We start from the raw sequence: 12,475 nt of genomic DNA, 5'->3' as shown, positions 1-12,475 counted from the left end.
AGCTCCAAGAAGTGAAGGACGGCAGACAGACTTTGGAGGCAGGCAGGAACTTGGAGAGCTGAGCTGAGTGGGGACAAGCTTCCTGCTTCTGTGTTTGCGTCCTGGGGCACTGCCTTCAGGCTGGGTTGGGCTGCAGGGGCTGCAGGCCGGGTGGCTAAGACTTGGAGAGGAACTAACTTCAGTGCAGGGAAAAGTCTGAGTCCTGGACTGAGCTAAAAACGTAATACACGGCACAGAGAGAGCGTCAAACATCCACCATGACCCCGGATTCTGAAGAGTCCGGGTCTGACTCCCCGATGGTGTCTGCTTCTCTCCTCTCTAGGCCCTGCCCCAGGCGTGGCCCCAGACATGGAGCTGTGCAGGAGAAGTGGCTCTGAGGGCCACCCCAACTTCATGGCCAGAGGGACCGCACAGAAAGGGCCCCACTGGATCCTGTGTGACAGACGGCAGAGAGCAGAGGGCTACAGACAGGCGGTCATGGAATGAACCCCGGAAAGCCTGTGCTCACCTCTGAGCTGTGTGGGGTGGGGCGGACCCACAGCAGCACCAGCGTCAACACCTGAGCTGGGACCACCGAACACTGCCCAGGGCTCAGGCTGACCTGAGTGGCTGGTGCGCGGGCCCAAAGCAGAGCACTGGAAACTTTGGAGACGGACATGTGAGCGAAAAACTGTGGTCCCACGACGGGGAGGCCACCTGACGGGGTGACAGCCTGCTGACGACGACACTCAACGTTCTCCAGGGGACCCAAGATCACAGTCCGTCCAGGCTACAACATGAAGTTACTCACACACACAGAACCAGGAAATGAGATCAGTTCTCACAGGAAAAGACAATTCACAGATGCCAGCCTTGACGGTTCTGAAGTTGGGAACATCAGATGAGGGTTCTGGCGGCCTCTGTGCTTGTGCTCCGGGAGGTGAAGGTAAACACTCTTGAAAGGAACACAGGGAAGTTGCCAGCAGACAGGTTCCTAGGGCTTCCCTGGCGGTCCCGTGGCTGAGACGTCGCAGTCCCAGTGCAGGGGCCCGGGTCTGATCCCCAGCGGTCCCGTGGCTGAGATGTTGCAGTCCCAGTGCAGGGGCCCAGGTCTGATCCCTGGTCAGGGGATGAGGCCACGCAGGCTGCAGCTAAGAGCTGGCGCACCCGCTAGTAAATCCAGATAAATGTGTGTGTGTCTTAGAAAAAGAAGATATGAAGTGGCAAGTCAGGACACGAGAACATACTCACCGGCCCTGTGCGTCAGGGAAATCTAGTGACAGACACAGCCACATGTCCTGCAGGCTCACGGAGCGGCCAGTGTTAAAGGCAGGCTCGCCGCGGCCGCTGGGACCCATGTGGCCGCGGGGAGCTCTCCCAGGGGTGCACTGGCTCAGTCACTGGAACGCAGTTTGGCTGTCTCTAGAAAAGGCCCCCACTAGGGATGGTCCTCACAGCCACGGAGGCCGAACACACGGTGATGGGCCCCACACCCCAGCAAAGCAGTGCTGACCAGGCTCCCCGCAGGTCAGCCTCAAACTCGCTGGAAAAAGCAGCCTGTGGAGGAGAGCGGACACCGTGGCGCCGTTTAGATGAGACTGTAGAAGGGCAAGCCGCCCAGCGGTCACAGGAAGCAGCTGAGGGCCCCTGGGGAGGCTGGTGGGGAGCGGGAGGCGGGTGAGGTCGGGAGGCGGCCCTGGGCGCTCCCCAGGACGACGTGCGTGTGTCTCGGGCGTGTGTGCCTCAGGTGCGGCAGTGCTTACACAGGTGCCGGAACGTATCCAGTTATCTACTTCACGTGTGTGTGCTTGAGTGTACGTCAGTGTTATTTAAAAACACTCAACAGTACCTAAACCAACGATGTGAGCAGACACTTCACCTGTAAGGTGTGCAGACGGTGAACACACAGCTCAGCGCCCTTAGCCTCGGGGAAATGCAAACAAAAGCACCACAGCTCAGGTGAGGCTGGCAGAGCCGCCGAGAGGACGGAGCCTCACGCGAGCCCACAGCCTGCTGGGAGGTCCACGGCCAGAGCAGCAGAGTTGCACCGCCAGCGCTGTGACCACGGGACACCGGCTCTGCAGAAACGAAACCGTGCCTGAGGGGTCTGCTCTGTTCACATCATCTCTCAAATGCAAAATGACCAAATGACCACTCACCCTCGAGCAACAGTGCAGGAACCCAGTACTGAGGAACGCAACGCTGTGGACGCGACCATGGAGGACGGGAGCAAGGACTAGCCTACATTCTGCACGGCCTGGTTCACTGGGCATGCTGGAAATGGCAGGTGCCAGGGCTCAGGGGTCAGGATCCAGGGTGCACAGAGGGGAGGGGCCCCTGAGGGGGTTTCTGCCTGCATGCTGGAACTCCCTATAAGCATGTGTCGTAAGGATCAACCTGAGGCCACAGTGATGAAAAAACAGCTGAAGATATGGGCCAGCATATGGGCCAGGCAGAGACCTGCGAGGAGGCGGGCTGAACCCCACCCCGGAGGCCACCTTCCTCTGGGAGACGGGGCCCGTGTGGACAGACGTTCTCTGGGTACGGCGCGTGCAATGGCCCTTTATGTGGGAGGTCCTGCTCCCTGAAACCGAAACCCCAGGCCCGTCCTGAGGAACATAGGTGGCAAGTCCCAGCTGAGGGCACTCGCTTAGAACTGTCTCGGGCGCCACAGCCCACAGGAGCCCCCACGGATGTGACAACTGAGGGCCACGTCCCAGCTGGGACCCTGGGGAAGGACTGGAGGGAAAACGAAGGAAACTGGAATAAGCCCGGGTCTGGGGGGGGTCACAGTGTGTGAGATCGCTCATTCCGCACGGGATGACCGCGCCAACTTGGGGGCGAGCACCCTCCTGCCATCCTCAAGGAGGCCAATCTCCAAATGTGGCTTGGGGAATATTTGGGGGCTACTGCTTCTCGAGTGACTTACCACCAAGATATTATGAAAACCCAGCTTCCTATCTACATTTTCTGGTTTTAGATCCAATTTCTCATTCCAGTTAAGGGACTTTAAACAGACTCACTGCCAGTTTTAAGTGCTTTTCCTATTTAAAGTGATTTCCCACCCTATTTTTGCCCCTAACAGACTTAGATCCTAAAATGGACTGGAATGGGTAAATTTAACTCAGGTGACCATTATAACTACTGTGGGCAAGAATCCCTCAGAAGAAATGGAGTAGTCATCATGGTCAACAAGAGAGTCCGAAATCCAGTACTTGGATGCAATCTCAAAAACGACAGAATGATCTCTGTTTGTTTCTAAGACAAACCATTCAACATCATGGTAATCTAAGTCTATGCCCCGACCAGTGACGCTGAAGAAGCTAAAGTTGAACAGTTCTATGAAGACCTACAAGACCTTCTAGAACAAACACCCAAAAAAGATGTCCTTTTCATTATAGGGGACTGGAATGCAAAAGTAGGAAGTCAAGAAACACCTGGAGTAAAAGGCAAATTTGGCCTTGGAATACAGGATGAAGCAGGGCAAACGCTAACAGTTTTGCCAAGAAAATGCATTGGTCATAGCAAACACCCTCTTCCAACAACACAAGAGAAGACTCTACATATGGACATCACCCGATGGCCAACACCAAAATCAGATTGATTATATTCTTTGCAGCCAAAGATGGAGATGCCCTATACAGTCAGCAAAAACAAGACCGGGAGCTGACTGTGGCTCAGATCATGAACTCCTTATTGCCAAATTCAGACTGAAATTGAAGCATGTGGGGAAAACCAGTAGACCACTCAGTATAACCTAAATCAGATCCCTTACGATTATACAGTGCAAGTGAGGAATAGATTTAAGGGACCAGATCTGATAGACAGAGTGCCTGATGAACTATGGACGGAGGTTCGTGACATTGTACAGGAGACAGGGATCAAGACCATCCCCATGGAAAAGAAATGCAAAAAAGCAAAATGGTTGTCTGGGGCGGCCTTACAAATAGCTGTGAAAAGAAGAGAAGTGAAAAGGAAAGGAAAAAAGGAAAGATATAAGCATCTGAATGCGGAGTTCCAAAAAATAGCAAGGAGAGATAAGAAAGCCTACCTCAGTGATCAATGCAAAAAAACAGAGAAAAACAATAGCGTGGGAACGACTAGAGATCTCTTCAAGAAAATTAAAGATACCAAGGGAACATTTCCTGCGAAGATGGGCTCAATAAAGGACAGAAATGGTATGGACCTAACAGAAGCATAAGATGTTAAGAGAGAGGGCAAGAATACACAGAAGAACTGTACAAAAAAGATCTTCACCACCTAGATAATCATGATGGTGTGATCACTCACCTAGAGCCAGACATCCTGCAATGTGGAGTCAAGTGGGCCTTGGAAAGTATCACTAAGAACAAAGCTAGTGGAGGTGATGGAATTCCAGTTGAGCTATTTCAAATCCTAAAAGATGATGCTATGAAAGTGCTGCACTCAATATGCCAGCAAATTTGGAAAACTCAGCAGTAGCCACAGGACTGGAAAAGGTCAGTTTTCATTCCAATCACAAAGAAAGGCAATGCCAAAGAATGCTCAAACTACCGCACAATTGCATTCATCCCACATGCTAGTAAAGTAATGCTCAAAATTCTCCAAGCCAGGCTTCAGCAATACGTGAACCATGAACTTCCAGATGTTCAAGCTGGTTTTAGAAAAGGCAGAGGAACCAGAGACCAAATTCCAACATCCGCTGGATTATCAGAAAAGCAAGAAAGTTTCAGAAAAGCATCTATTTCTGCTTTATAGACTATGCCAAAACATTTGACTGTGTGGATCACAATAAACTATGGAAAATTCTGAAAGAGATGGGAATACCAGATCACCTGATTTGCCTCTTGAGAAATCTGTATGCAGGTCAGGAAGCAACAGTTAGAACTGGACATGGAACAACAGACTGGTCCCAAATAGGAAAAGGAGTACGTCAAGGCTGTATATTGTCACCCTGCTTATTTAACTTCTATGCAGAGTACATCATGAGAAATGCTGGACTGGAAGAAACACAAGCTGGAATCAAGATTGCTGGGAGAAATATCAATAACCTCAGATATGCAGATGACACCACCGTTATGGCAGAAAGTGAAGAGGAACTAAAAAGCCTCTTGATGAAAGTGAAAGAGAACAAAAAAGTTGGCTTAAAGCTCAACATTCAGAAAAGTAAGATCATGGCATCTGGGCCCATCACTTCATGGCAAATAGATGGAGAAACAATGGAAACAGTGTCAGACTTTATTTTTTTGGGCTCCAAAATCACTGCAGATGGTGACTGCAGCCATGAAATTAAAAGACACTTACTTCTTGGAAGGAAAGTTATGACCAACCCAGGCAGCATATTAAAAAGCAGAGACATTACTTTGCCAACAAAGGTCCGTCTCATCAAGGCTATGGTTTTTCCGGTTATCGTGTATGGATGTGAGAGTTGGACCATAAAGAAAGAGGAGCGCCGAAGAACTGACGCTTTTGAACTGTGGTGCTGGAGGAGACTCTTGAGAGTCCCTTGGACTGCAAGGAGATCCAACCAGTCCATCCTAAAGGAGATCAGTCCTGAATGTTCATGGGAAGGACTGATGCTGAAGCTGAAACTCCAATACTTTGGCCACCTCATGCGAAGAGCTGACTCACTGGAAAGACCCTGATGCTGGGAAACATTGAGGGCGGGAGGAGAAGGGGATGACAGGCTGGATGGCATCACCGACTCAATGGACATGGGTTTGGGTGGACTCTGGGAGTTGGTGATGGACAGAGAGGCCTGGCGTGCTGCAGTCCATGGTGTCGCCGTGAGACACGACTGAGCGACTGAACTGAACTGAGACAGATCCATCAGTATCGGCCCCCACAGGAGGTGTCCACACTCAGCTAACCAGGTGACTGGGAACCTTCATCTGCACGCTCGCGGCTCCTCCTGGAACAGAGGGGAGTCGGGAAGCAAGAGGCCTCCCTCATGTGACGTGGTCCTGCTGGCAGGCATGCCCTGAGGAATGCCCTGTGGTCCTGCAGGCAGGAGGAATCGAGACCCGTCCCTCCCGGCCTCCCGGGCCACACCTGAACAGGCCGTCATCCTTACTGTCCTGATCAGCCTGGACCACGGCAAGGCCTAAACCCAGGACTGGCTCCTGGAAGCAGCGTCACACCCGTCCTGGCTGGATGCGGGTTCTGCCCGCCACCCCCCAGTTCGGAGCTGTGGGGAGGTCTGTGGAAGCCTGCAACACGCCATGCGCTCCTGTCGCCGAGGCCCATGGGTCAGCGTCCTGTCCACAGCGCTGGCTCACTGGTGGGGGCGGCCCCGCCCCGAGCCACCAGGGAGGCCAGTCCTGCCCACGACGCTGCGGGGAACCCTTGGTCCAGTGCAACTGCGCGTCTGCCTGGGACCCCAACTGCACAAAGGAGCGCCTCTGGGACGGGCGGCTGGCTGCGGAGTCAAAGGCTCGCGTCACAACCCTCCCCGCCGGGCCCCTGCACCTTTGAAGCCTCGGTGAGTGATTGAAGCGTCTCCTTTCGGAGGGCAGATAGCGCTGCGAAACCCGACTCTAAGCTCCGGGATAAAGGTAGTTTGTTTCCTCTCAGCCAGTCTGTCAACACCTCCTCAGTAATTAGCCCTAATTATTACCAAGGGCCGGCCCCCATTTGGTTATTAAATCAGAAATAGTATCGTGGCTAGCCGTCTGTCAGCGCCTGCCGGGCGACCTTGGATTCACTGGATCCTCTGTCAGTATCCGTGGCTTCAAAGACGTAGGCCCGGGAGGGGCTCGGGCAGGCAGCTCAGGGCTGCAAGGGGGTGGGGGCCAGGCCAGTGCCCCAGGTGGCTTCAGGGCCCGGGAGGCAGGAACCAGGCACCCAGGAGCCCCAACCTGCACCCCGTCCCCGACCCACCACCCCTGCCTCCCAGCCCGGCATGGCTGTGTGTGGGGAGGGCGGTCAGGAGCAGCCCGACGGCCCAGCGGCCCGCCTCAGCACGGCCCACTCCCCGAGTGCCTCCATGGTGTGGCCTCACCCACATGAGCCGCGAGGGCCAACCGGCAGCCGTGGGCGCGCAGCCGCCCATCAGACCCCTTGGGACGGCGGGACAGGCCAGGAGGAAATGCCAGAGTGAGGGGCCGCTGCCCCAGGAGCTGGACGCGACAGGAAGGCAGGCCATGTGAGCGTGCTCGGCCAGCTGCTGGCACCGGAAGGCAGGTGGGACCCCGGCCTGTGCGTCCCTGGTGCGGGCGTGGAAAAGCCCCTTGTTGCCCAGGACGTGGGCCCACTCCCACCAGGAGGTCTGCCCCCCAGGGCACGGCAGCTGAGGGCTGACCACGCTGCCCAACGGTGCTCCACAGGGCCTGGGATGCAGCCGACACCCACGGGCTGGCACCAGGAAGCTGCAGGGAACTTGGAAGGGCCCATACCTGCGGGGGTAAAGGGCGCGCCCACTTGGGGCCCCTTGGCGGCCAGCAGGCAGCCCAAGCAGGCTGCTCCCGCATGGGCTCACCCCAGCCGCTGGCCGGGCCAGCGCTGCTCAGACGCACAGGTGGCCAGGGAGAGGCGGGCCCGTGACTCAGAGACTGGACCGGAAGGGTGGGAAGGGGCTGGCGAGGGTGCCTTGCAGGCCAGGCGACCTGAGTCACGTGAAGGAGGAGAGTTCAAACTGGGGGCACAGGGTGGCATCCCAACACTGCTGCCCGGGGCTGAGCAGCTCGGCAAGCGGGGCGATGTCGGAGGGACACTCACACCGGCACCCAGAGGTGGCCGGGACGCGAGACCACGCAATCCACGTCAGGTGTCGACAGGCCAGCCGCGCCACCAAGCCCACACCCATCGGAAAGGCCAGGTCAGCGGCCTGCCGCCCTCCCAACCCACAGCAGGCCAGGCCACGACTGACCAGGCTAGACGGAGGAGGACCAGAGGTCGCGGTGTGACCAGGTGGACACGTCCAGACTCCTCCATCCAATCAGAGACGAGACAAGACGACACTCACTTCCCGTCTGCATGCTTGCTTTGCTGTAGCAGCCTCCTCCTGCCAGGCTTCCCAGGGGGCTCGGTGGTTAAGAATCCGCCTGCAATGCAGGGGACACGGGTTCAACCCCGCATCAGGAAGGTCCCCTGGAGCAGGGAACGGTGGAAGTGGCAACCCACTCCAGTACCGCTGCCCGGGAAATCCCACGGACAGAGGAGCCTGGGGGGGCGCAGTCCAGAGGGTCACAAGAGTCGGACACGACTGAGGGACCGAACAGCAGCCTCCTGGCTTCCAGACTCGAAGCTGTTCTGCTCACGCGGTGTCTGTGCCGTGAGATAACACACATGCACCCAGAGGCTTTTCCGTCACGGTAGAGGGTGAGATGACGCCAGTGTCTATTTTACTTAAAACGTTTAACCAGCTGGTTATTCGTTTTTCCTAGAACGACTTCTCACCTGCGCTTAGGTTTCGACTGATCCTTTTTCGGTCTTCTCCAGAACTCTAAGACCCACAGGGCCCTGAAGCGCTGGCCCAGCCGCCCACGGGAGCCGGCCCATCCACTCGTCTGTACTGACCTACCCGAGGTGCCTCAGCGCCCGTTACCAGGACCCCGCCCCGGCCCCGAGCAGAGCGGGCCTTGGTCACTGCGGCTGGCCCTGAGCCTCACACCCAGTCTGCAGCCCACTCCTGCCCTCGCCGGCGGCCTGGAAGCCGGTCCTCGGGGCCACATTGCTCCCCTGAACCTCCGCGCCCCCCGCTTCAGCCCCAACTCCTTCAGCCAGACCTCGCACCCCCCACGGCCCAGGCAGGAGCCTCACCTGCAATGCCGGTGACCATTCTCACACTTGGCCACAGATCCCATGCACGTGTAACAGCCCCGCCCGGGGACACCAGGCTGACTGCTGGAGGCCCCGCCGCGGGGCTCGCCGTCTGCTGGGGACATGGCCGTCACAGCACAGGCGTGTGGGCTGAGGCAGAGGTGCAGTGGGCGGGACAGCTGCGGAGGGCAGCAGGGCCCAGAGGAGACCGGACCTGGAAGGGGTCCACCTGGCGGGCGGGCGGCTGTGAGCCCCAGGGGCACCCTTCTCCACCAAGGCCCTCCCACTCCTACCCAAGACTGAGAACAGCCACTTCCTCCAGGCGGCCTTCTTAACTTCCTGCCCCGAGGACGGACGCACCCGGGCAAAGCCTGGGGCAGTGGTGAGAGCAGACGCCACACAGGAGTCAAAAGGGCTGGCACGCAGGCTGGGGCACCCAGCACTGAAGGGGCGGGGACCAGGCCACATGGATGTCCGACAGGGATGATCCAGGGACCTCGGTCCGCCCGCCAGCAGTGCCCCTGCCAGGTCCAGGGGCCCCCGGGGCCTCAGAGGATAAGGGGCACAGGGCAGAGACCACTACGCCGCGGGGAGCTGTCTGCGCCCAGACACCCTGAACACACGCACCCTCCGCCCAGCAGCGGGCGCAGTGCCCAGGCACCATCTGGAACCACACCGGACGTCCAGCAGGGCCACCTCACCAAGACAGGGCGCGCAGGCCGCTTTGCCGGGGCCACCGCCACACCTGCGCAGCCCGTGCTCAGATGGGAGCCGCAGATGGGGGCGCGGATGGAATGGTGGCTCTCCTAGGGTCTTGGTGGTGTCCACCGCCCCCTGGGGGGAACCTGACGGTAACTCCTGGACACCCTGGGTGAGAGGAACCTGGTCTCTGGGCAGGGGCTCAGCTGATCCTGTACGTGCAGGGGAAGCTTTGGGGGCGCCTGCCCTGGCTGGGGGGCGGCTGGCCCCATAGGACCAGGACTGTGTGCAGAGCTGGACAAGGCAGGAGGCCCTATGGGCCTGGGCTGCCCTCTGTGGCCAGCAGCTGCTCACAGCGAGTGTTTCTGGATGTGGAGTTGAACTAGAAACAGCAGAGGCCCAGAGCAGTGGGGCCAGGCCTGGGCGGAGCGCCCGTGTTGCGAGCCGGGCCTCTGAGAACCTAAGTGAGCACTCTCACCACAGGCCACTGTGGGGCCACCGGTGGCTGGCTCGAGGCTGGAGGCAGGGCCCAGGGCACTGCAGCGCGGCACTCGGCAGGGCCGTCTGGAGCTTGAATAACATCCTCAAGATCCTGGGGATAAAGCCCATGGTCGTCCCCAGTCCCCGTCGAGGCACGGGGCTGCCCATGCCCAGGCTAGGTTCGCCAGGTGCCTGAGGTTGTCCCGGCGGTGTTCGAAGTGGGAGGTCAGGCAACTGTCCTGCTGCACCAGGAATCGGTCCAGCAGTGCAGTCGAAGGCGCCTGGGGCCGAGCCGAGCGTGCAGGGGCGGCCCTCTCTGCGACACAGCACCACCCGCCGAGCTCGTCTGCTCCACAGTCGTGTACACGCGTGGGGTCCCCACATTGGACCGCTCAATCCAGGAATCCTCTGTTGGGGGCGTCCATGACCCAGGAGAGGCCCCGTGCATCTGCTGCCAGGGGTGTGCGTGGCGCAGCTGGCCGCCACCCAGACAGCACAGTGAGGGCCCTGCCACCAGCGACGAGGCAGCTGGGAGTGGACGGGAGCTGCCGTGCCAACCAGAGAGGACGCGAGGAGAGGGGCCCGGAGGGTGGGCAGAAGCAACAGACACACGGGCAGAGGCAGCTGAAGAGGGGCGCTCCAGGTAAGTGCTGAGCGGGCAGCTGACTGCAGCCGCCTCAGGAGAGCCCAGGAGAGCCAATGGGACCGAAAGCCGCAGGCCACCATCCGAGACAATCTGTCCAAAAACAAGGCAGGAGAAGTGGGAAAGAGGCCCCACCATCGCCCCTGGGCGGCCGACCCTGGGCCCCACTGGACCTCTCCGAGCAAGGGGCCTGGAGACCCACTGGGGAGGCCAAGAAGGCAGGCAAATGCCGCCTGGCCCCTTCAAGGACAGGGTGTGATGGCAGCCAGGTCCACCCAAGAGAAGGAGGGCCCAAGTCAGGTCCCCCGGGCTTCCTGGGACAGCCTGGATGGCTGTTAGGGAATTTCAGGAGGAGGCTGACAACAGCAAGGCCCCGGGGCCTCTATGCATGGCCAACACTGACCCTGACGAGGCTGGTCCTCTTGCTATGTCTGAGGCGCGGTGCTGAGTGAAGTCGCTCGTCTGCAGCCACGTGCCAACCACTCAGTGAAGGTACCACCGACCCTGGCCTGAGACTCCCCTGGCCTACTCCAGCACACATCACCCCCCATCACCCACGACGAGTCAGAGTCCCATGGACGGATGCCCTTCACCCCCACCCTGCACTGTCAGGCGCTCAGGATCATGAGACCCCCAGAGCACGGCAGCTGTTACCCGTCTGCCCTTCAGCCCACCCACACCCCCATCCAGACCCCTGTCCCTACTCACAGGGCAGCCACCCCCACTCCAAAGGCCTCCTCCCTGCATCCCCCTCCCTGTCAACAGCCCGGCATCCAGCCCCTCCCGGCCGACAGCTTTAATTCCGCTTGCTGTGTCTACTCTCGCCACTCCAAGGTCACCACGCAAAGGGCCACCTGCTTAAGTGGGCCAAAGACACACAGAGCAGAGAAGGGGCGGTTCCCATCAGATGCACGGAACCTGCCTAAGGGCTACCCCTTCCCCAGTCTCCTTGCAACAGGATGTCCACCCGTGGTCGGCACAGCGCGCCCCACTTCACCCCTCTGGGGGCGGTTTCGCCAACAAGGCTCCACACCCGCCCCCTCCACCTGTCGCCCACAGACGCCGGCCTGCACTCACCTTCGGGGCGGCTCCCCGCGGATCCACCTGCCCCCCCTCCCCCCGTCTGCCGGAGCTCCTCCAGGGGGCACGGCCTGTAGGTCCTTCCGCCCCGCACCCCAGGGTGGCCCCCGGTACCTCCCTCCGCACCCACTCCTCTTGTGTGCGTGTTGGGGTGGGAGATACTCCACCCAAAAGCCCGTCGCATCCTGACACTAACACTCTGGGGCGGCAGAGGACGCAGGCGGCAGGTGAACGCCGTGCACGGCCCTGCCCAGCAACCCAGAGTCCCACCGGCCGCTGACAACGCGCTGCCCACGGAGCACTCTGGCCCCGGCCCCACGACGAGAGGGGAGGCAGCGGCCGTGCCACCCGCCCGCGCTACCTGAGGGAGCCGGGTGCCCAGCCCGACCGGCCCTCCCCCGGATCGCGCGCCGCCGCACCAAGCCCACCTACCTGCGGCCGCGCGGCGCCACGACTGTGCCGCTCCCTCGACGGCAAGCACGGAGCGGGCGGGACCGGCGGCGCGGGCCGAGGTCGGGAGAGAAGGAAGGGCGCAGACCCAGCCCGCCGGCCCTCTGAGGACCGCAGACCGAGCGGCCAGGCTGCCGGCCCCGCCTCGACGTGGGCCCCGCCCTGCGTGCGCGCGACCGCCCCTTACGGCCCCGCGCCGGGCGCGACCACGCCCCACGCCGGTCTCCCGGCGGGGCCCGCGCCTGCGCCCTGCGCTCGGGGGCTGCGAACGCGCAGGCGCTTCCGGCCCCGCCCGCGGGCGGCGCGGCGCGGGGATTGATGGGAGCGCGCCGTGCCGTGGGCCCCCCGGAGCGCTTCGCGCTGGGGGCGCTTGCGCAGGCGCGGCCGGGGCTGCGTCCGGCGGTG

At 60.1% G+C, this 12,475-nt stretch overlaps 2 protein-coding genes across 4 annotated transcripts in view; both read right to left on the bottom strand.

Moving 5' to 3' along the window:
* The window catches only part of GNB1L (G protein subunit beta 1 like), a 33,911-nt gene extending 21,701 nt beyond the window's left edge, over positions 1–12,210 (bottom strand). Inside the window, exons 1-2 of one of the 3 annotated variants that reach the window (XM_070385668.1) lie at positions 8,719–8,916; positions 7,826–8,000 (exon numbers count right to left, since the gene is read on the bottom strand). Coding sequence is in view for 1 of the 3 variants with exons in the window: in XM_070385667.1 (XP_070241768.1) it covers positions 7,922–7,934 (13 nt within the window). In the remaining 2 variants the exon portion in view is untranslated. Of the gene's footprint in view, positions 1–7,825; positions 8,001–8,718; positions 8,917–12,052 lie in introns of those variants that run through there. The other 2 variants (XM_070385667.1, XM_070385666.1) reach the window with 2 other exon arrangements.
* On the bottom strand, positions 9,871–10,623 carry RTL10 (retrotransposon Gag like 10). The gene is given in 4 exon segments (XM_070386700.1): positions 9,871–10,037; positions 10,039–10,226; positions 10,229–10,365; positions 10,368–10,623. Coding segments are annotated over 4 exon segments (741 nt in total). The 3' UTR covers positions 9,871–9,877.
* Positions 12,211–12,475: the final 265 nt, after the last annotated feature.

This window comes from Bos mutus, chromosome 17, assembly GCF_027580195.1.
Source record: "Bos mutus isolate GX-2022 chromosome 17, NWIPB_WYAK_1.1, whole genome shotgun sequence".
NCBI classification, from domain to species: domain Eukaryota; kingdom Metazoa; phylum Chordata; class Mammalia; order Artiodactyla; family Bovidae; genus Bos; species Bos mutus.
Note: the sequence above shows the minus strand (reverse complement) of the source record. Positions and strands in the feature narration are given on the sequence as shown.